Source organism: Drosophila santomea, chromosome X, assembly GCF_016746245.2.
Source record: "Drosophila santomea strain STO CAGO 1482 chromosome X, Prin_Dsan_1.1, whole genome shotgun sequence".
NCBI lineage: Eukaryota > Metazoa > Arthropoda > Insecta > Diptera > Drosophilidae > Drosophila > Drosophila santomea.
This window is the reverse complement of record NC_053021.2, coordinates 20308195-20331959: the sequence shown is the minus strand read 5'-3', so window position 1 is coordinate 20331959 and position 23765 is coordinate 20308195. Positions and strand designations below refer to the sequence as shown.

The following is a 23765-nucleotide window of genomic DNA, read 5'->3' as shown; positions in this document are numbered from 1 at the left end:
AACTTTTCCCCATTTCCCTTCGACTTTTCCAGGTAAGCCCACGTAAATTTCCCCCCGGAGCATCATCAATTTATGCGCCCAAATGTAATGATGTGTATGTAAGTGAAAAGACGATTTTCTTATTGATTAAATTACACACACATGAGCACACACACTGGAAGGAATATATATTCCGGTTCCCCCCGGGGGCGATAAATTTCGGTAAAAATCTATATCTGTAAATGTGATTTCGGTTTGTTGGTTATTATACTTTGATGGCCATTGGATTTGGCCAAAATGGGCATATTCGATTTGGTTTTTTGGCCAAAACGTTATACAATCGCTACGCAATTTGCGCAGAAGAGTTCGCAGAGTGAGTGCAATTTTTTATCCTCGAAATTATGGGCAGTAAAAGGACACTCGCATTGCATAAACGATTTCTACACACAATAAAGCGGATTATTTCAAGCGATAGTTAATTCGCTATAAACACCATAAAGAAGATAAACCCGTAGGGCATGCCATCACTTTGACCACAATTTAAGTTTTTTATGCAGGTTTTTAGTGTTTACGGAAGTTTGAGAGCCTTGGATGCTTATTTCCAGAATCAACGCTTTAAAATATCTGAAAAATGGTCTTGTTTAACCAGTCAATAAATCGTAATCTTAATGCTTGCGCGATTCCGCACATATGGAATTATTATTTCGGACCATCTTAGTACTTTTTATCTAGTAAGGTAACTTTTCTCTCAGTCAAGCAAATCTTTAAGATCTGTGCTCTTTAAGGGGTAATCTCCTGCAGTTCTGCCCATTCTTCTTTGGCTGGCCATATTAATCTCACAATTCGTTATGGACACGATTCCATTGCCGCCACTTAATTAATCCTGTCACACATTGCCCAGGCATCCCGCACTGTCTCTTTCCGTCTCTTTCCATCCGTGTATGGCCCTCTCCCTCTGCTGTTCACCTTCGTTGACCGCATGCGGTGCTTGAATTTTATGTGTGGCGCACGTAAGTATGCTACGCCATTTGGCCCATGAATTAAGCTAGGGGGATTTCCCCTCCAGCCGCCACCCTTCGCACGGTTAGGCAATCCTCCTGCTTTGCCAGGAGCCAGGAGCCAGGAGCCAGGACCCCTTGCACGCCCCTTGAGCAGGACACGCCAAATAGTTTTGATGGCCATTTAATAAAATTTTCTATCTATTTTCCTGTCTCAGCTCGACGACTTCTCCCTGAATTCGTTTTGTCATTTATAGTGTTTTCCCCACTCCATGGACACGCCCCACATACCGCCCACAACGTCACAGCTTTTCCTCGACTTCCTTCTCGAAAGCCGGAAAGTGAAAAATCCCAAACGGAAATACATTCATTTGCTTGTTTTACTTTTCCAATTTCAATGCCGGAGATGTTTCCCTCTCTGTCGCGCACATCGTTACATATGTAGGCAATGTGGGCGGCAAGGGCGGAGTGGGCGTGGTCCGGGAACCTCGTGCCGCAGTCACGTTTAAAACATTAAAGTTAGATTTATGACTTTTCGGGTTATAAAATGACTTTAGATTGATTCCCGTCACATGATGACAGTTTTTCGTTTTTCATTCGCCAACCAGCAAAAGGACGTTTCCCTCCCCCTCCCCCACCTACCCACTTTCCCTGGAGATCCTGTGGCAAGAGATCCTGGGCACCATGTGTAGACAATGAATTTTTGAGTTGTTCGAAAGCCAGGCAATCGGGGGCATTTGCGCTGTGTAAAAAGTTGCGATTACTTGGAATTTTCTTAGGAGTTGCTTACACATTTGTTTTACTTCACTTCCAACTATTTTTACCAGAATAATTTTGCGTATATGTTTTTTACGATATCAAAACAAATTATACATTTTCTTAAGCTTTTGTAAGTAAAGCAATAGATTAATCTTTTACAAATCTTTTAACTTGTAGCCTGACTAAGCTGCCCAATATAACAGAAAGCCATATCAAAGTTGGCTAAAACGGCGCTTTCTGGCGCGCACTAATGTTAATTTAAAATTTTGGCCTAATCAAAGGCCATTTTTAATTAGCCGCCGTCCATTTGCACGCTTTTCCCCGCTGATCTGCGCGGATTTTCCGCTAACCTCAAATGCTGATGAAGAAATGCCATGACAGAGTTGCATTTCCGATGGAAACCCCTTTTGGAAAATGAAACGGGGCCATCGTGCATTCATTAGCGTGTCGTTGGGATCTGCTTTCCACTTGCAACCACTCTTCTTCACTCCTGCTCCCAATCTCTCCCTCTCTGTGGGCAAATGGAAAAGTCGGAAAAGTGGGAAAAGCGGGAAAAAGGAAAATCAGTGGCAACCGGACCGCGATAGAGTTATCAAACGTAGCCACAGCGAACTATTAATGAAGGTGGCGGTGCGGGGGGTCCTGATGCGAGTCCCGGGGGGAAAGTGGGTGGAAAATGGTGGGGGGGTGGGGAGGTTTGGGTTACACTTTACGTGCCACTGCACACATTGTGGCCGAAAAGGACGGCAAGATGCAGAGCGCACAGAGCGAATGAGAAGGATAGATTTGAAGCGCTAATTACGTGGTCATTAATTGCGCTAATTATTTTTCATTTTGCCCCCCCACCACCCCTTCGCTGGCCACGTTGCCCTCAGGTTTTCAATTTCCATCCATTTCCATTTTTGCGTCATTTGCATTCCGTTTGTTCCTTGTCTCCAGATTCCCCATTTTGTTGTCCTGTTTTTTACGCCTTGGTATTTTCAATTTGCAGCCCGTTGTTCCCGAGGGGGGAATGCAAAAGAAAAAAAAAAAAGCGTGGAAAATGAAAATGCAATGCAGGCAGGTGACTTTTCCTCTGTTCCATTCCATTGCATTTCCCGATTACTCGCATTTTTAGCTCGGCTTCACTTTTCCAGTGAATATTTGATCACCATTCCTTTTCTATTCGCTTTAAGCAAGGTTTCCATTAGTTTATTTCCCGTTGTTTTTTTTTGTAGTGCTATCTTTCTGATTTCAGTACTTGTTTTTATCTTTAAACATTTGCCTATTTGCCCATTCTATTCGCATTTCTAATTTAAAGATTTTTCCGTATTTAAAATGTTGATTTATTATTTTTAGTAACACGAAAAGACAAATTTCAATTGACTTCTGTATTTAATATTTATCGAATTATTGGGAATATGATTTATTTTGTACGCAACTTTTTTGCATTTCTGCTTTTAATGCATAACTAATTGTTTTATATTCTCCCTCTCGGAAAATCCCATTAATTTCATTTGAATATTTCAAAATAAATTGTTTCATTTCCGTTGAATTCCCAACAGGTATTTTTCACTTCGACTATTTTCCCTCACTGCGTTTTCCGCCACCATTCCCTTACTCACCTCCGACCACCCACAGCCCACAAACCACCACACACCACCCACTGGTTTCTTGTTGTTGTTATTCAGATTTTTTCATTACGTCCATTTTCTTATGCACATTTCTGTAATAAGAAAATGCGCATGAGGTAATTTTCCTGGCTATTTGCAGCATTCTACAAATTGAGCACACTGAAGTGCGGGGCAAGTGATGGGGAAAGGGGGAGCGAGGGGCTAAGACCGGTGGCAGGGGCTTTGGAAAAGAAGGTGGAGGAGGTGGAGGAGCCGGAGAAGGAGGAAGAGGAGGAGGAGGGGGCGTGGCAAGTGGATGGTTTGGGGTAAGCCGCAAGTGACCGACATTTTGTGTCATCGTCGACCAGAAATGAAAATGGCTAAAACCGTGGCAACGGAAAGATGAACACGCTGAGGGGGCGGGGAGAGGAAGTGCTGGGGGCGTGGCATCCGCCCAGAGGGAGCCCATGGGTGGAGAGGGAGAGGGAGGGGGAGGGCGCCAGGGAATCGGTTGTGTTGGTGTCACTGGTAATTTGATGAAAATGATGCCACCGCTGCTCCATTTTACACTTGGCGCTAATTGAAAGTTTCATCAGTGGGAACGAACTGGGTATGGAAAAGGCAGAGGGGCGTGGCATTTGTCAAATGGAAAATGAGGCAAAATAAAACCAGAGCAGTGAGCATGGGATTTCCTTTGAATGCCAGATGATCAAAAAGGATAATTGAAGGAGATTAAAGCGGATTAATTAGATGATGAGATAATGAAGAGTTAAGGTGACTTGCAAATTCCTCAAGTCAGCAGAGGTTTGATGAGCTCAAAATGAGAAAAACCAATCAATTCAGTTCAATTAGTAAACTGAAAACCCTGGAATTATGAGTACTAGTACATTTCTAAAGCTCTCTATACCAAAATGTATGAGTATGTAATGAAATATGTTCGCTTTCCCTTAATCCCTATCAGGGATTGCAATTTCGCGGTGAAAGAAGCTTACTGGAAAAACAGAGACTTTTCCAACGCTCTGTCGAATTCATGTAACAAATACGCTAGTGGAAAAGCGGAGTTTTTAAGACAAATTACGGGAGTGGGACATTTAAGCACACATGTTTCCAAAGTCATTTTCTTGGCACCCATTTAGGGTCTTTAGTTATCCGCAAAAGTTTTTGGCTCGGGATTCCGGTTTGTCTAATGAAATAAATGCGAACTAATTATTTATTTAGATCTTGCTCCCTCGCTCGCAGTTTGCTCAGCCATTCAGTGAAGAGGGGAAAACTTTTCATTTGGCTGTCGGCGCAAAAAGGCCAACGGAAAATCGGGAAAGCCGAGGAAAGCACAATTTTCGGGGAACACATAAGAGGGCATCAGCATCAGCATCAGCATCAGCATCATGGCCATTATCACCATCATCATCATCATCATCATGATGATCATCATCATTTTGGAATGTTTCAACAGTTTACACAAAACTTGAAATTAATCAGAAAATTGTTTGGCCAGTCCAAACTGCAATTTGCAGTTTTTGCCGGCCGCCAAGTTGAGGGCAAATATATGATGGCGCACTGTTATGATGACCGAAGGACCAGCAGGACATAATCTGTGACACCGTGTATCCCACCGCCCAGCATAGTCCATCCCATCCCATCCCATACCATCACATCCCAGCACAACCCCATTTATCCCTTCCATCGCCGCCTTTGTTTGTTTAAAGCTCAAACAATCGAGGAAAGAGAAGGATTTGGCGGGATGTCCCGATGTCCTGGACTTGGGCGGGCACGTATCTAATTTATGCCATCTAAACAAAATACAAACAACAAAGGACCAACACAAAAGTTTTCCTTACCACCAGGACATGTATGTGGGTGTTGCCCGATTTGGCTATCTATAAAACGCTTTTCCACCACGTCTCTTTGCCAAAGTGTTTTGTCTAACTTTTGTCTTTCGGCTTTATGAATTGTATCTTTTACGGTTCTGGTTCTGGTTCTGGTTCTGGTTTCTGGCTGGATGCCGTAAATAGCCCGATATGATTGTTTGTCTGTCTCCCGATATTAAATACAAATATATATAGATATATATATATATAGATATATATACTTTTGGAGAACAGGGAAAATGGAGACATAAACGGACAGTTGAGAATTATTGCCGATAAAGTTCAGATTGGAAGGGACGGACGCAGACGCCGTGACTTGGGCAGATTGAACATGTCGCCGCTTTTCCTCTTGCCGGCGAAAACTGTTACGCTCCAATGTCCCTTATATATATTCTATTTATTTTCGTTAAGTTTTCCCCCGGACGGACTGGCGAGGCGTGTAATTCGAAACTTGCCACTCCACGGGGGTCGCCGGCTCTCTTGAACGGGGTAAGATGCTAATTCCCCCAGGAATCCGGAGAAGCATACAAACACTCTAATATATATACAAATATATATTTTATTTTACATAGTAAGGTGGACAAAATGTGTACGATTTCAATGGCTGCTGGGCCAGCAGTTTTAAACCTTTTAATAGAACATTAATTAAACAAGTTAACGATGACTACCTATGATCTGGAAATTATTTAAAAGAAATATTATTCGGCATATAAATAAGTATTGGCAATTGAAAGTAATTTTAATTTAAACGCTTTGCAATAGTTTTATGGCGATAAAACACTTTATCTCATTGCTTGTAATGTTTCGACGTCCATACGGACAGATGGGCGGACGGACAAACGGACGGACAAAGCCGTAGCTACAATATACATTATAGGGTCGGAAAAAGGTTTTTAAAAGTATTAAAGAAGTGGACAGCAAACCTTTAGAGGCCTAAGACCTAAAAACGATGTTAAAGTAAGCAAGTAGGATATAGGAAATTAGCAGAGCTTTTCCTTCTTATATCTGTAAACCCTTTCAACAGCTACGGTCTCATTTTTCCTTGATGGTTTCTGGATTTTTCACTAATATTTTCAGTTCTACGGACTTGCAACACTCTGAACTTATATCCCACACTTGGCGAAGCGCTTTGGCCACACAAACGAGTATGCAATATGCAATATGCAGGATATTTCCCCTGTGTGTGTGGCTGGGTAAATATTATTTGACAACATTTGGCTTTGCAAAAAGCCAAACGGCAAACGGGAGCAGATGTGGCAACGCCTTATCCGCATGTCCCTACCTACTCGAGTGCGAATGGGTGTGTGCTTAAGCATGTGTCAAGTGGCCGCCATTGTCGAGGGAAAAGCGAGGAAAAGTGCGAAAAAATTGCACAAAAAAAAGTGCTGGAAAAACTGTCCGCAAACTTTGCATATTCGACTGCTGCTTGCATTAATCAAAATGTTAAATAAGAAAGTGGAATTGAAATTGATTTGCAGGCGAGAAGGCAAATCCTCAATATTATTCCACCTTTTTGAGCGCCCCAAGTGGCAGTTGCAACATCATTTATACTCCGGCACCCGGTGGGCTGTGCGACACCTGACAAAAGGACACTTTTTTCTGCTCCTTATTGGACATGGTCCAAGGACTCGATCTGCAGGAAGTTTGCCCCGTGAAAAACTGCAACAGCATTCTTTTATCGCCCCTGCGAACATTGATTGGGAAGTTGACTTCGAATTAGGAGTCTTGCTTTCCTTATTTCCCATCAACTTTCAGTTTGATGGGGATTGGTTTTATAATGCAGAACGGTGAGGGAGTTTGACAGTGTTGACAGTGAAAAAACGCTTGGGAAAAGCTTGAAGTGCTCACAAACTATTAAACAACTCATTTACATATGTATATCATAGGAAACCTTATTTATAGATATAGCCGATAAATATGTTATATTGTTTGAATATATATAGATAAAAACAGGATTTTACTAAAGGCTAAATGCATTTAGTTGGTTTTAAATCTAAAAGAAAGCTTGTCTGCTCTCGAATTCCTAGTTGTGAAATTCTGCAACGCACTGTGCCCTGTGTTTCCGTATCGTACATACATCTGGCCATAAAAAAATTGGTGTCGAGAGCTGGGTTTGTCGATTGTCGAGAGGTTCGCCTTACCGCCTTACCGCCTTACCGCCCGTCGCCTTTCGTTGGTAATGCGCTAATTAAAATGCCTGAGCTGTAGCAAAAAGCCGAGCATTTTCCTGGCTCTTAGCTGCAATGGAATGCAACTTGCCACTCAAGTGTGCATGTGTATGGGTATGGGTGTGTGTGTGGTGTGTGTGTGTGGCGGTTCTTTGGGGAAATGGGAAAAAATAAGTGCGAGGGGGTTCTGGGTCCAGGGGATAAGCTTTTTGACTTGCCACTTATTAACTTGCCAAGCAATTATGGCCTGAAGATGGAGCTGAGAAAAGATTTCAGGTCGTTAGACCTTTTCCTTTTAGCCTGGTTTCGCTATCCTTATCCTTATGCTTATCCTGCCGATGCTTTCTCTCTAATTGCTCGGTGCCCGGAGAAGTTCCAAGGGACAGGTGCAGGAAGTCCTCGCCCGTGTATGTGCTCCTAATAGGTAAGAATTTTCCAAAAGACAGACAACGTCCGACCATCTCCATGGATCCAGATCCAGATTCGCATCCACATCCACACTTTTCCCCTCTTCTCTGGACTGGCTGACTGTCATTATCTGCATCAGCACGCGTAAACTTCGTTTGCACCAAAAAAACAAAAAAAAGAAGCAGAATGAAGAAAACACCTAAGAAAATAGAAAAAAAACATTTATAAGGAAAAAAAGGGAACTCGTGAAATATGGCGAGAAAAGCTGGAAGAGGGGTAACTGCAGGCGGAACAAGAAGTCATTTCTTTTAAGCTCAGCGGAGGCACTTTGCCAGGTGCATTTTGAACTCGCCGCCTTTTGCCTGGACGCACAGTGGAACATGTGTAAAAAAAATATAGGGAAAAACTAAAACAGCTGAAAATAACAAACCAAAGTAAAATACACTCTAAAATGGTCTTGCCCTTTTCTGCACCATAACTTTCAGAATGAATGGTTGAAGTGTAGAAAGACTACGAAATCAGTGTTTATTAAATTTCATCTTCTTATATGAACATGTAACCATAACTTCGTATGCACTATTATTTTATAATATAATAACAATAATAATAATATAATATTTGTGTCAGCACTATCAACTTATAAATATATATTTGCAACAGCGACTTCAATAAATTGAAAACAATTGGCAGCAAAAGCACCAAGTGCTTACATTATTGCAAATTTTGTGGATTTGGTTAATGCCTTTACACTTTAACCATCTTTTTCCTATGGATAACTGTTCTTCTATTTCCAGCACTCTTTTAGGGCCGTCCAAAAAATCTGGTTACGTTTTTGCTCCTTCAAGTTAAATTATTTTTATTTCCCACATTATTTGCTGCTGCCTCTAGCAATTTTTTGGTTATTTATTTATGCATGTAACATACCACACACTTACCTACTTACCCTCTTGCATCTCCTCAGAGGCCGCTTCTCTTTCTCTTTTTATTTTGTATTTTTTATTTTTGGTTTCATTTCATTTCCTCGGCTTACTTTCTTGCTTCCTTCATGATGCGTTTTCCCCGCACCGCCGGCGCAATTCTAATGGGAATTTACAATTTTTCACCAAAAAGCGAGCTTTTCCTCCTGCTTTCCGCCAGCGTTGTTTCTTGCATAAAATGAAATTGTATTGCATTTTCCCCCATTTTTTGTGTTTGCTGCTTTATGGCTGGACACAGAATTGCTGCCTCGGCACTAGAGCACCAATGAGTGCACTGCGCGAAAGTACGAAAATCTAACCATCATTTTTGGAAATCGTTGGAGGTATGAAAGTACATTCTCTTCTATTAAAGTGCCGCAAACCAGTGTTTCACTTTGATGTTCCGAGTCCCAACAGGTACTAAATTTATAGTCATTCTTACAACCCATATATTGATATTGATGTGGGAAAAGGCCAGGGCACAATTCAAACTGTTTTTATTTAAATAGTTTAATAGTTTCTAGCTGTGTACTACTAGGCATCAGCTCCAGTTACTGCTACTCCAGTTGAAAGTTGCCGCTGTCTTGGGCTTGGCTTTTTATGTCCATTGCTCGCCACTCTCCAGTGAAGCACAATGGAAAATCGCGAGAGCAACATGAAAATTTATGATGCATTTCTTTAGCTGTCCCTCACCGTTTTCCTATTCCCCCCTTTTTTGCTGCCTGCTGCCTGCTGCCTGCTGTTTGCTGCTCAGTACAGTACTCCCTCGCTCAACTCGTTTCTGTCGCAAGTCAGGCTTTCAAATTATTGCAAACTTCAGTGAAATTTATATAATTGTAATGGAATTTATATTAGATTTTTTCTTTGCTCCACTAAGGGAAACTGACAAATGGTTGGATGCAGCCCAACGAGCTCCCAGTCCATAGGGAATACCATTGTCAACGGCTTCATCTCGTCCTCGTTCTTGTTCCCGTTCCCGTTCCCATTCTTTTATTTATTTTGTTTACATTTTGTTCGGCCAGATGGCAGAAAATCTGTGACACAGATTCCGTTTTATTTATTTCGATTACTTAAGCTCAAGAATCATAAAAATAGTTTGAGTGAGCCAAGAAAGGAGAAAGGAGGCGCAAGTGGAAGTGGAAGTGGAAGTGGAAGTGGAGCTGGAGAAAGAGACAGAAATTAGCTGGAGCTTAAGCTCGGACAAATAAAAGAAATTGAAAGGATCTCAACGGGCGAAAGGATGTCTGAACTGAACTTTCAACAGCAAGAGCAAACTTATTTGATTGAGAGCAGTGCAAAATTGACATTTATTGTGGAGGGTAAAAATAAGTGGCGAAGTGGGAAGTGAGCTTGCGAAGTCCAATGAAGATGTTGATAGTGAGATAAAGTGGCGGCAAATGTAAATGGTCAAGGGGCAACTGAAGTCTCAACGATGTCTCACTTTGTTTACTTGGAAAGCAGAATATGCAATTTGTTAAGCTAAGGAAGGTGTGGAATTTATTTAAGTTTTAGAAGTGACTTTCTATAGCTACTTCCCCATTAATGTGATTGGTCCAATTACGTTTGGCAACATAGCTGTTTTCATTAAATAAAATAAATAATAAATAAATAAAATACAAGTATTGCAAAAGATTGCGTTTCTTTTCACATTTAAAATTTAAAAACAGATTTTGCCTGTCTGAGCAGTACTTTAAAGTGATGAGAGTTGTGATGGCAGTAGAGGCAGAAGCATACAAAAGACTTTGGAAATCCCAAGTGAGGAGTAGGCTTTCGGCTTTCAGATGTTTTCCTTTTTTGTGGCCATCATTTGTGGATGTTGGATAATAGAGAAAAGAAAAGTGTGGCAAAATGCGAGCAAATAGTTTTCCGCCTGCCGCCGCCGTTACAATAGATTTTCTGAGGGTAGATTAAGGGCGGCGGCGTCTTCTTTATCAATTTTATCTGTGAAATATATTTCCGAAACATTTGCCATTATATTTGCATTAGTAGCCACAGCTTCCGCTTCCCCTTCCCCTTCCCATTCCCGCCTTAACTATGAAATGTGCCTCAATTCCAAATCCTTGCCTTCTTTTTTGTTGGCCTACGGAAAAAAGGTTTTTGCCATCCCTACACTTGAAAAAAATACCCGCCTAGTTCCGTTTTTATAGTAAAATTTAACCAAACTAGGATATTCAATTGAGTATATTTTTAGGTTTTTTGTTTTGCGGAATTCAATAAAATACCTTGCTAATTAGCATGGCCACAATTTACAGATGGGATTAATTTAAATAAGTCATCTTTCACAAATAAGCATATATTTTGTACAATACGTAAAATATTTAAAATTGGTCAGAAAATTAAATGTTTTTCTATATGTGGGCATGTCGTGCTGGACAGTTTGACGCCAATAATAAGAAAAAGGACGCAGCCGAGGCATTCATAGAACTATCTTCGCACACCATGCCACATACATATACATATATGTTCATATGTATATACGAGTATAGCCACTATATATATGTGTGTGGTCTATTCCCCAGCGGAAACTGCTTATCACACATTTCCACACAGCCTCGCAAAATCACACACACACACACACACACACACAACGAAAGCAAATACAATACAGGAGGAAAACCCAAAAAGAAAAAGAAATACACTATGGTGCGGAAAAGGGGAGTCGACTAGTAGAGTAATAGCACAAAGAATGATGCGTAGACATGATTTCCGTGCGGTTGATTTCGCTCTCTGTCTTCCTTTTTACCGGCACACTGCTTTCGATGCAAGGCGGAAATTGTTAAATGGAAATTTTCATAAATTTCGAATAGCATGGGGTAGCAGCTGGATGGATCGGTTTCGGCGGAGGAACTTGGCCTGCAAATTGTGTTACTGTCGAATATCTTTTAGAAACATTTTTCTTCTGCTGGCTTAGATGATATTGGGCACAGTCTTTAAAGAATGGCGTTTGGAGTCACAAACTTACACTTTTAAGTTCAGCTCAATGTTAATTGCATTTACATGCCTTACATTGGATAAGAAGAGATCGTTGCATGGTCACTTCACTAAACAAGGGTCATCATTTGTTTCATAGACAAACTAAAATTTCTGGAAAAGAAACGTTGTTGTACAAATAAATTAAGCAAGCATCTTTTAGTTTTTGTACAAATAAATTAAGCAAGCATCTTTTAGTCTTTTCCTATTGTACCTCTGAGTTTCCCATTCGCAATTCTTCTCCTCTCCGCTCCTTTCTTTTCTGAGGTTTTTTGTTTTTTTCTCATATTTCTTAGAGCCCAAGTTCCACTGTTTTTAGACGGACTTCCTGCTGCGAAACTATGCGCTTGGGGATTTAGTTTCTGGTACCTTTTTGTGCGTTATCTGCATGATTTTGCATGCGGAGGCAGAAGAGTGCCGAGCGGCGATAGGGACTTTCAAAGGAGCAGAAGGACGAGAAGGAGCACGAGATGGAGGCTGCCTGAAGTAGCATGTAATTCATCTTATTCCCCAAAGACAACCACACCAGCGACAAAGGAGACACGGACGCTTGAGCTTACAATTCCGGCGGGTAAATTTCTCGCGCAGATGGGCGTGCAGGAAAATCCGGAGGAAAGGCGAGCAAAACAGGAGACAGTCGAAGGCGTTGCTGTCGTCGCATTTTGTGCGTGTCTCCATTGGGACATAAATGCCATTTGTGGCATGGGGCAGGTTCAGACCAGACACGCGCCTCATTATGTGCCACCCAGCTACTGCTCCACTACCCTCCTGCCCTTCTCCGCTCCTCCTTTCCTCCTCCAGACCCAATCCCAATCCCCAATCTCCTTTTGACGCATAAAATGCGTAATGAATTTTAGATTTCATTTCAATGGCTCACAGAAAGAAAGTTATGGCCACAGGCGCTCGAGGATTTGGGTTTCCTTGGAAATAACGCCCCCGCCATTCCACCTTTTCCTGCTTTTCCCGCTTTTCCGCCTTGCCGCCCACCGGCAGCTTTTATTTGACCGTTAAGTGCGTGAAGAGCAGCCGCCAAGTGTTTAGTCCAATGGTCTGCAAATAGTTTTAGGTGATTCCCCAACTGGGTGTCGCGACAAGTGCCATCAGTAAAAATCCCACGCCCCACAAACGGTTAAGGATAAGGGTGTGAATGTTTAAGCTTCAAGATTGAATGTTTCAAATATGAGTGAGAAATACATTTTAGCCAACAAGCTGCTTAAAGCTTATTTGTAATTAAAATGTCTTAAAGTTAAAGCGCATGCATTCTGTGTCTCGTTAGTTTGTAAGTTATATGGCAACTGGCAACTTTGTAACACTAAGTGATGCAACAAATTATTCTAGTCAAAAAACGGTGCAACACAAAAAAAGAAGTAACTCTAATTGATCAATCAATTAGAGCCACATTTTAATGGCAAACAACAAAATGGAAACTCTCTTCACCTCGATTTCCCTCTGTGCGTTGCACTTGAACCTCAGGCCACGCCTTCTTTCCGCAGGGAGGGCGGGGAAGGCGTAACTATTCAAACAGCATTGAGCATAATTTTTCATTCAGGGTCTTTGCCTGGGCTCTGTTCCCATTTTCAAACGCTGCGGCTTCGTTTTTATTATCTGCTGCAGAGCAGACAAAACCCCACTTTTTTCGCCCGCAAACATAATTTTTCTTGCTTCTAATGCCAGATAAACGCAGACAAGAAGTAAAAAACACGAGGCCACCAGAATAAAAAAGTTAAAAAATAGTACAAAATACCAAAAAAAAAAAAAAACTAGTGGAAAACTGGAAAACTGAAAGCCAAGAAAACGAAAACGAAGTTGGCAAAAAGTTCCTTAACCCCACAGCACAGCAGCCATCATATTATTTTCAACATTTATTTGCCATGCGTAAATAAAAAAAATAAATATATATATATATATACATGAGGGAAGGGCGGATTTTTTGTGCAGTTTTCAAAGGCAAAAGTGGTAAAGTAAAATGGAAAATGGCTTTTCCAAGCCGCCAACCACCCCCTCCCATTTCTCACCCACTCCACCAATAATAAATGCAAAACTGCACCGGGCAAGGAGGATTGCATTTTAGGTAAACATAGAGCCTGGCAAAGGAGCTGCTCTGGGAATTGGGAAACTGTTTGCTGCGGGAACGGAGAGCGGGGAGTGGTGTAGAAGTGGAAGTGGGTGGCTGCGGGTTAAATGGGACGGGGGCACTGCGGGGTTAAGGCGTGTCCTGGCGCTTGTCCAATTGACGTAAATCGTGCACAAGTTTTGGCAGCCAAAATGACTGCGGCTAAAGCTGGAGACGAGACAGCCAGAAAGAGAGGGGCAGACGAATGGAGAGTGAGACGGGTGAACAGGCGGAGAAAGACAGGGGACCAAAGGCAAGAGGTCAGCAAACTTGGTGGCTCACTGGCTGCCGCAACACCCATCGATTCTCGCATTTCACTAGCTGTAATTTAAATATGTATCGTCTTGAAAAGTTAAGCTAATGCTGTAAAATAGGAATAAATGGCTTATAGTGTTAAAAATAAGATTGGAGATATATTAAAAATAAACTAATAGCATTTACATGTAGCACCTGACAAGTTTCCGAAAATAAATGAAATGTGGTGGTGCAAAACTAGCTTTTCTAAAAAAATGTTATGTAAGCAAGAGTTAAGATCACAAAGGCTCTTCTAAAGTTATCATACTGGTGAAGACAGCTTGTTTCCATAAAATTTTTGTACAAAACAGAGCAAAGTTTGGTTTTTAAACCTGTAAATTGGGTTATTTTTTCACCTCTAAATTTTGAAGCGTTTAGTTCTATTTTCATCGATATGGATCAGTCGAACTTTGAGGTATCGATGGTCGATGGTCAGACGGAGTCCAAGGACCCAAGAAGGGCGACGACGACAACCCAGACGTTTCCCGGGGCATTAGAAACCGATTCCGGATTCAGTTGGGCGGTAAGCAGCGAAACCTCCGTGCAGCCAGTGGCCACGCCCTGTCTGCTCCGCCTCCGATTGTCGCCGCAGAGGGTTACGTCGACCGAACGTCACGTCGGCTTCCATGCTGGCGTTATCGATAACGAGCACATGAATCGGCGCAAATCGAAGTGCTGCTGCATCTATCGAAAGCCGCATCCTTTCGGCGAGAGCTCGTCCTCCACGGACGACGAGTGCGAACACTGTTTCGGTCATCCGGAGGTGAGAGCTCGCAATCGCCTGGAAAAGCAGCGCAGGCAGGCGCAGCAAAACGGGTGCAGCTGCTGTCATCATCACCATCATACACGCAGTAATCGGAATAATCGACCGCCAATCGAAGAGATCGCACAGCATAAGGACGATAAACAAGCCGAAGGGGAAGAGAAATCGGTTGTTAATACTAAAAGCCCTTTACATCTTTTAAAGGAGAAGACTGTTAAATCATCTAATTATCCTCAGTGTAGGCCAGAAAAAAAATAATACAAATTTCCACTTCGAGTAACTTTTGTACAGATTAATTTAAATTGTATTATCGTAAGTGTAAGTGCCCGATTTCCAAATTAGGAACAAAAGAGCGAGAAATATGTACCGAGGCGAACAGTTTTGTATCTCTGAGAATGATGATCCTTTAAATAAATTTATTTCGTTTTCGAGTCCGAGGCTTAAAATCTTTGCTGTTAAATAGTACATGTACTTATCCTGTTTTACGTGCTCGTATTAATTGCTTTTGGCAAATCACTTTCATACATACGTCCAGACACTTAGATTAGAAGAGATTAAGAACAAGTCCGTTTTCAAGGATAACTCATTCAGTGAAAATAATTCTCAACTCGACAACTTTGTTCGTGAGATGCAACATATGGACTTGACCCAAAGAGATAAGATCAGAATGATCATTTAAATATATTAAGTACAGCAGAGGTTCTAAATCTGATCCAATACCTTTCACGAAATTTAAGGAAGTCGTAGAGCAACTGCTGCTGTTTTTTTGGAAACAGATTACATTCATACGGGTTTTGATATAATCCAGGCATTTTTAAGATATTTTCAATTACACCTTCTGAAGTTTCTCACATATCAACCCGTTTAAACACATATGTAGTATATGTACATCTCGAGCAAGAGTCCAGAAAGTGCTCTTGTTCCCTGATCTTTATGGACAGTGTTCTAACTTAATTAATTTTTTCACGCCACATCTTTCACTGTTTCTCTAGCAGTTTTCGCAGGCAGCGGAAAGCCGAAGAAAGCCCGCTTAGAAAATGCTATCCTGTTCCTGTCACTCAGCGGGCAGAAAACCGCAAAAAACTGTCACACGCCCCGCCCCGCACCGCCCCGCCTTCTCCAGCAGTCACGCCTACCTATACCGTGGCGCGGGGGAGGGGGGCGGTAGGTCTTCAACATGTTTACGCCCCAGAATTTCCTTTCCCATGCCGAGGAAGCGCCATCGTGTGTCTATTGATTGATTATGCGAACTGTCTGCGCGAACTTGTAACTAGATTAATGAACTTTTTGCCGTGGATGCAGTGCAGCAGAGATGCTTGTGGGGAAACCCCCTTTGAATGGCATCCCCACACCCCCATGCGAAATCCCTCTTGAAAGCAGCACTCTATTTGAACTCCGTCACTGTGTGGAGTGGGGGGAAAATTTAAGTTGCCAGCGAAGCGAATGTGGAACTCGATGAGGCGGGCGGAAAATGGGAAATGGGAAATGGAAGCGTTGCTGTGCTGATGGCTTTGTGGTTGTCGCCCTGTCATCCTAATCCCTAATTCCAGTTGCGTTTGCAGCTCTATTTTAAATTGAAATATCAGATGCAGATCAACCCAGAAATCTTTACAATTCAAGTTTCCATTGTGCACGAGAATAATTTCGAAAAAATGTTAAAAAAATATATAATAAAATTATTTTCTGCAACACATTTTTCAGCTTGCAAAGTGAACCAGTTTTAAAGCCTTCTATTGTATTTAATTTGTTCGTATTTCTGCCATTACTCTTGCCGTTCTCGTTGAATGAAATTATTCGATGTATATTAAGCTTATTTTTTAGAATTACCCCTTCCACATTTAATTACATAATTCATTTCGGCGATTTAACATTACTTTATTCACAGTTACGGCTGCTGTTCCGACTCCTCGTCTAGTTTCAATTCCCTGTTTAATCTGCGAAATATTTCTGTTGCCAAATGAAGCTGTGGCTGACAGGGGCGTGGTGAAAGGGGCTGCAGGCCTCCTGAAAAGGGGGTTATGCAATCCCGAGCACATGGCATGACACAATTTTTGTGGGAAGAAAATATTAAAAAAAAAAAAAACTCGTACAAAAAAGTGGAGCGAAATATTTCTGTTTTGGTTTTTGCGCTCCTTCTGCCAAACTTTGAACCCCTATGTGTGTGTGTCGGTGTGCTTGTGTGTGTGTCTCTGTGTGGCATTAAGCCGCAACTCAATATGTGCGCCAGTGTGAGTGCGTATCTGTGTGAGCCAGTCGCGTTAGTCGTTTTTATGAGGTCTCTTGGCGCTTGATTCCGCGGCCCCAAGCCGCATTTGAAGTGCCTCCGCAGCAAGAGGAAAATATATATCATATATATGATTTGCATAACTCATACATGTGTGGCCATATCCCCATACGAGTGTATGCCGTATAGCTCTTGCCTTTTTAACTTGGTCAATGGGTCGCCGTCAACGAAGCTGAATGTTTCCTCTTCTCACATTATTTATTTTCCCTCCTTCTTTTTCCTTTTTTTTTGTGCTGCGCCCTGCTCTTTTCACCGCTTTTTCAGTTTTAGGCAGGACGCTGCGCGAAAGGACGAAGGATCTGTGCAAGGCAAATTGCTCCTTCTTCTTCAATGATTAAGTTGATGAGGCCGCGGATGACATCAAAAAATGGTTGCTTTGAACATGAAACAAATGCAAGAAATAAAAGGGGACAAATTATGAAGACATATATCCTTCAACATACATATATCCTCCAACAAACGCATGAAACAAATAAAGGAGCTCTTCACGCTTGAGTTTCACTTAGCTTTTGGTGAATTTAGGAGCAAGCTTATATTCTGTCCTCAATATGCATATATGTAATTTAGGTGCAGACCGATAGCTTAAAATCAGAAATGGGAGTTTTTTAAATTTTGGGTTTCATCAAAATGCTTGGCAAGTAAGTAAGTGTAAGCTTAATATTTTCCTTCAATCCCATAATTAAAACGATCATTTAATTAACTGAAAGATAAAATGTAATCGGGGTAGTCCCATTTTCGACAAGAGCAACAAGTTAGCGCCATAAACTCTGCTCTAATATCACTCACTAAGTGCCATTTAAATTAATCCAAAGCCAGCTCGGGGGTCAGAAAATAGGGCAAATGATGGCCAACACCTTGTTTCTGTTGGCCATAATCCCCGAATAGCTTTGAGGTCAGCAATAAACAATTTGCGAGCAATTCCACAAAAATATTGTGGTTAAATGTAGGAAAATGTAGGAAATGTGCTAGAAGCCCAAAGGACCCGAAACTCAAAAGACTCGGAAAATGAACCACAATTAAAGGGGATGGAGCTGGGATTTTTTGAGAGGGGAGTGGTATCTGCTTTGGGGCTCGCTTTTTACCCGCTTTTCCACCGCTTTCCCTTGACCAGATACAAATAATGAGGCAGACCACAACAATTACAGCAAACAACAAACAAACAGAGCAAATAAAAGCAGAGCAAATAAAAAATATAAATCTGTAAAAAATAAAAAAGCAATTGAGGCAAAGGAAGCTGGGAAAACACTGGCACGAGTTTGTACGGGTATGTGCGTTTGTGCCAAAGTGAATAATTTCTTTTTAATTTCCACTTAAGTGACTTTTAAATGCTTCACATACCGAAAAGGAAAGGGGACTCGGCGAGGCGCGGTAAATGCAAGGAAGCCAAGGTGGCAAGGAGGGGAGGAGAGTGACGAATGGGGCCGAAAAAGAGGAAGAATCGGGAAAAGCGGGAAAAGTGGGAAAAGCGGGAAAAGCCAGCCAGCCAGCCAGCCAGCCAGACGACACGTCACTTTGACGCCCTCTGGTGTTGGAAATTGGCAGGCAAATGGAATACTCGGCGTGGGGCTGGACAGGGGGGGCGTGACAGGTGTTGACTGGCGGCTGACCCCGTGTTTGATTTTCCCCCAAGTCACTTTTCCTACTCAGGTTTATGCCCGTCTTACTTCCGCCTTCTTTGTGACTTGTTAATTCACTCACCAATTAATATAATTATATTGCCACCCCTTTTTGAGCGTCTTTTAATATTTGCTAAGCACGTGTTTCTCCGTTTATTTCAATTAAATGGGCGTTTTAAATTCAATTATGTGTTGAAAGTCTATCCTCCTACTGAATACTTCATTAGATTTCTCTTATATCAATTTAAATCTACATAAAAATAAACGATGTATTCATTTCATTTTGCCTAAACAAAATAACCGCCTTTCATCTAAACTCATTACCCATCCCTCATATTTTTATTTCAGGCTCTTCTTCGTATCATTTGACTACCTCATGATTTCCAAATTTAACGGCCGCTCTTATTTTTCCTTGCCGTTTATGTAATTGACTTCATTGCCAACAATCGATTCAAGTACAAAAGCAGCCTTCTTCCTTTGTGCCCATCACTTGGGCTTCCTGGCTCTTTTCCCTGTTATTTATGGATCACAATTTGAAGGCTTTTGAGCAATTTTTGAGTATCGAAATGAATCCCACTTGAGAACGCACAAAAAAATTCGTAAATGTGATATGCAAATGGGGTCGAAAGTGGAGGCTGTGGATGGGGGCAACATCGACAGCTGAGTCAGCGACAAGAACAACAAATAAAAAGCAGTGAAAATGCTGCATATACGGTAAAATAATGGCCGGAAAAAGTTGGGGGAAAATTTGAAGAAGGGAGAAAAAGAAAGTCGTGCGTGTTTACCTTATAATTGTTTGGCAATTTATCGTTGTTAAAGCTACACGCAAGTTACTGCCAAAATCAAGAAGTGTTTTTAATTTATGTGTGCTTGATACTTGATAAATTTTCATAAATACTTCGAAACTTGTTAGCTATACTATGCACATTTTAAGCACTATGATAATAAAACCCATTAATTCCCAATGTTTAACGTTAAGTTACGCATACGCCCTGAAAAATTGAGTATTCGCATGAGACCTACAGTTATACCATGAAAAGTTTAAAAAACAATTGGCAAAGTATGCATTCAGTTTCCCTAATTAAAGCATCCAAAGCCACTTAGTTCCTCCCGAGCCACCGAACCCAAGTTGCGTATACGTCCCGTGCATCAGAAGGGGCAAGCAAAGCTGGCCAAAAAGGGCAAACCGTAAACATAAATAAATAACAATAAACAACAATAAAAATTGACTCCTCGTGGCATTCCTCCTCTGCCACTCTGACCAACACAAATCATGGGAGCAAATCATGCGAGGCACCAAAAACATACACACCCTGAGTTCGAGTCACGGGGGTCGGAGGTCATCTTTACGCTGATGTCTATGACATTATCAGCAGAATTTATTAAATGACAGACACATAAATATATAATATATTAGGCCATAAATATATGGGGCAGGCAGGAGAAGGACTTAGATAGCTGCTGGTTGTGCGACCAAAGGTCGACCAGCTGGTTACCCTGGAAATGTGAGTTGCCACCGCCTGCATTACATAGTACATTCCACCAATTATTAAGCCACATACAGCGAACTGAATATATTTCCTTTGTGCGGGGTATTTGAAAAAAATCCAACCAGACAGGAGCAGCAAAAAAAGAATACATAAAAACGAATTACAATATTTTAATTTGATGTTATTATTATCGCGCACACATGCTACACATTCTCCCTACCCCTCAATACTATATACATTTTTTTGATATTTTATTTATTTTCTAATGGTTTTGGGGAGTGCAAAAATAATGGCAAAAAAGTGGCTAAACCACACACACATGTATTTCTGTCGGGTGTGTGCTAAACAAACGAAATTATTGACATCTAAATTAGAGGAATTTGGGGTCTCTGGCACTCTTTTTTGCTATTTGGGTGCTTCGCATTCGCTTAATTTCGATTTTATTCCGTTTGATGTTGCGCCCCGATTGGAAGTGTTGTTTAAATGCAAATAAATCTTGATTCAAGGAAAATTCGACTTCGCAGTTTACTTTTCGCCCTGTTTATCACACATCCGCTGTTAAGCGTTTTAAAGTCGAAGTTAATTCGCTTATTTCAGTGGAAGTTGTCCTTAAAAATACGTTTTTTTTATTGGAAATTATTATTTGTGTCTCTAATATGCTTTTACTTTTATAATTTTTCCGAATTATCTCTATGCGAATACAATATTTTACTGAATGAAGAATATATATTTAAATATTTAAGTATTTCTGGGAAGGCCAGAAAAATAAGGAAAAATCCCTATGCAACGCCCATGCCCCCTGTGTGTGAGTGTGTGTGTGTGTGCGAGAGGCGCTTATGTCTTTGTTTGCTACGTGGCCTGCTTTTCCCGCCCCCCTTTGCGCCTCACCCCTGCCGCATTTCCCAGCCCCTCGCGCTGCCCCTCTGTTTACTCCTTACAATCAGTTACAGTCTCAGCTGTCAATAGATTGTTGACATTTTTTCCTTTATACTTTCGCTTCGGCGAAAGAGACGGCAGCAGGGGTTGTGGAATGAGAGGGGTAGAAGTGTTGTTTGGGCCATGTTTCGTTGGCCGTTTTTTCCTTTTTTTGTTTACTGCTTAAATCTGCCAATTTACTCGTTTACGTTTAGGCTTTGTGCGTGTGTGCGCGGCGAACTGGGAGGAAAAGCGGGCACATGTGTGCGGAAAATTAATATCTGTGTCATTTTTTGGGTTAATAAGGCCAAATTGAGTATATGTGCGAGACACACTTAATTATCATCATATTTATGGCCGTCACGGGGCGACACTTTTGGGTCCCGTGTCCTGCGTACATTTCCCACGCTTTTCCTCGTTTTTTATACCCGTTTATTATGATTACGGGTAATTAGGTCTAATTTCAAATAGGGCGATATGTTATCAAAGCCTCCAGTCGAGGGCGAACTTTTTGTCTATGGGCGTTGCAACATTTCAAGACAACTTTAAGAACTCACTAGATGCTCTACATTATTTAAAAAATATTATAGGACTATAAGATAAGAAAGGCAGTTTTCTAATTTCCACTTTCTCCATCATCTACATTATTGTTGAAAGTGGTTAATGGAAATGGCCCTTGCTGTTTCTGCAACTTTCGCGGAGGCTCCCTGTCTATTTCCTGGTGTCGATGATAAAGTAGATTAGAGGCAATTTAGTATTCGTCGGAAAATGACTGTTGAGAAGCCATCGACAGATGTCTGTCGTCGGCCCGGCCATAATATATGTGGCTGTATAAGTAGGTTCCCCTCTATATCTTTGCCGATGTCTCAGGTCAGTGCGAATGTCTAATCTCCGGGCTGACTGTCTAATCGCATTTGATGATGACTCGACTTGACTCCACTTGATTCGATTCCATTCGCTTCCACTTGCTTCCATTCCATTCGATTCGATTCCATTCCATTCGACTCACTCACTTCGCTTCGATTCAATGCGACTTGACTTTTCCCGGCTTTCCCCCGCGCTTCCCTGGGAAAATCCGGACTTAATCAATCATTGGCACCCCGCCTTTGCGCTCTCGTTCGCTTCCTGAACTTATCTATTCGGTTTCAATTAATTTTCCAGCTTTTATGCCAGCTGCATTGGCCACAAAATTTTGTTTGGCCAAAAGTTAAGGTTTGATTGGGGAATCCCTCAACTTTGAACTGACCGAAAACCCAGGCAATCGAAAGTTTGTCAAGTGTTTAGGGCAAAAGTTCGGAAGTGACCTGAAAAGTGTGTTCGGGGAAATTTGATTCGATTAGATGGGATTTTTGGTCTTGCTACTCGCTATTGCTTTTGTTTTATTATTTTGCGTATTTTTCAACCTTTGTTGAACAATATTTTGCGGCGCAAAGTTTTCCTCTACCTTTTCTTATGACAGGGACACAGGTGCAAACAGAAAGTAAAACAACACGAACAGCAGCCTCAGAATTTACATAAAAAAGTTTGTCATGCCCGAGGAAAAGCGGGAAAAAGCGGGAAAAAGCCAGCACATGCATGTTTTTGTGTATATTAAAACTGAAAACGCTGAAAACGCCTGGGCATCAGGAAAAGTCCCGTCTTCGGGTTCAACGCTACTGTCTGCGCCTTACAAGCTCCCTTCAGGTGCGCATATATATGCATGATCATGTCTGGATTAGCTTAATGAAAGCAAAGACTCTGGCGAACAACAGCTGATGGGAAAGCCGGGAAAGCTGGAAAAGCTGGGAAGCTGGGAAGCTGGGAAGCTGGTAGAATGTTAACAGTTAGCGCCAAGAAAATGCTGTCACGCAAAACACTGAGACGCTGACAATGTACGTTTTCTCCTTGGTTGTTTCGCAAGTGGAAGTTCGTCGAAACTGCGCGGTTATACTCTGAGTTTTTGTTTATAATTATAGATTAGTCCATTATTCAGATACAAATTGTTTATTTAATAAGAAATCGAGCAATAAAATCGATGTCTCTTTACAGCTTTTTGTAATTTCATGCTTAACTATGTATCATAGATATTTTAACTAACATCTTTCTAACTATTGGTTGTTTGTTAGAACTTGTACTTTCATCTAAGTGTTATTGTTTAATTGATCTTAAGTTTGAAGCAGTTTTGTCATAATTTGTATATTTTTAATTTTTTTTTTGAGTTATTTCCTTTAGCATTTTGTATATTTTAAATTTATTTTTGAGTTATTTTATTAACTTGCATCCTTTAACATTTTGAGTTTGTTATGAGAATGAACTTTTCCCGCTCGTAAAGGGCACTTAAAGGGCGACTTTAGCCGCGTTTTCCTTCCCAACATGTGCTTACATGTGTGTAAGCGCATTTTGCAACGTGTTAGGGGCTCTGACATGCTGACGGCAACATGCAACACAAGCCACCGAGCGCAGCAGCAACATCAGCAGCACATACGTGCAACGTATCAGCAGCGGCAATGGCAAGGGGGAAATGGGGAAACGGGGAAAGCCTTAGCTACCAGCCATGAAAATCCTTCAGAGTCGCGTCGAAACATCCGCGTGACGACGTCATCGTCGTCGTCA

General features: G+C 41.4%; 2 protein-coding genes and 1 pseudogene across 2 annotated transcripts in view; all 3 read left to right on the top strand.

Moving 5' to 3' along the window:
* Positions 1-23765, top strand: part of LOC120457327 (innexin shaking-B) — a 147998-nt gene that overhangs the window by 20704 nt on the left and 103529 nt on the right. The gene's annotated exons all lie outside the window — the stretch shown is intronic.
* LOC120455724 lies at positions 2151-2853 on the top strand (annotated as a pseudogene).
* Positions 14357-15164, top strand: LOC120457330 (type 1 phosphatases regulator ypi1). The gene has a single exon (XM_039644838.1). It carries the CDS (start codon positions 14500-14502, stop codon positions 15124-15126), a length of 627 nt encoding a protein of 208 aa, XP_039500772.1. The 5' UTR covers positions 14357-14499; the 3' UTR covers positions 15127-15164.

Excerpts from the sequence above, each read along its gene's own strand:
- LOC120457330 (XM_039644838.1), top strand. The coding sequence starts at position 14,500 with ATGGATCAGTCGAACTTTGAGGTATCGATGGTCGATGGTCAGACGGAG.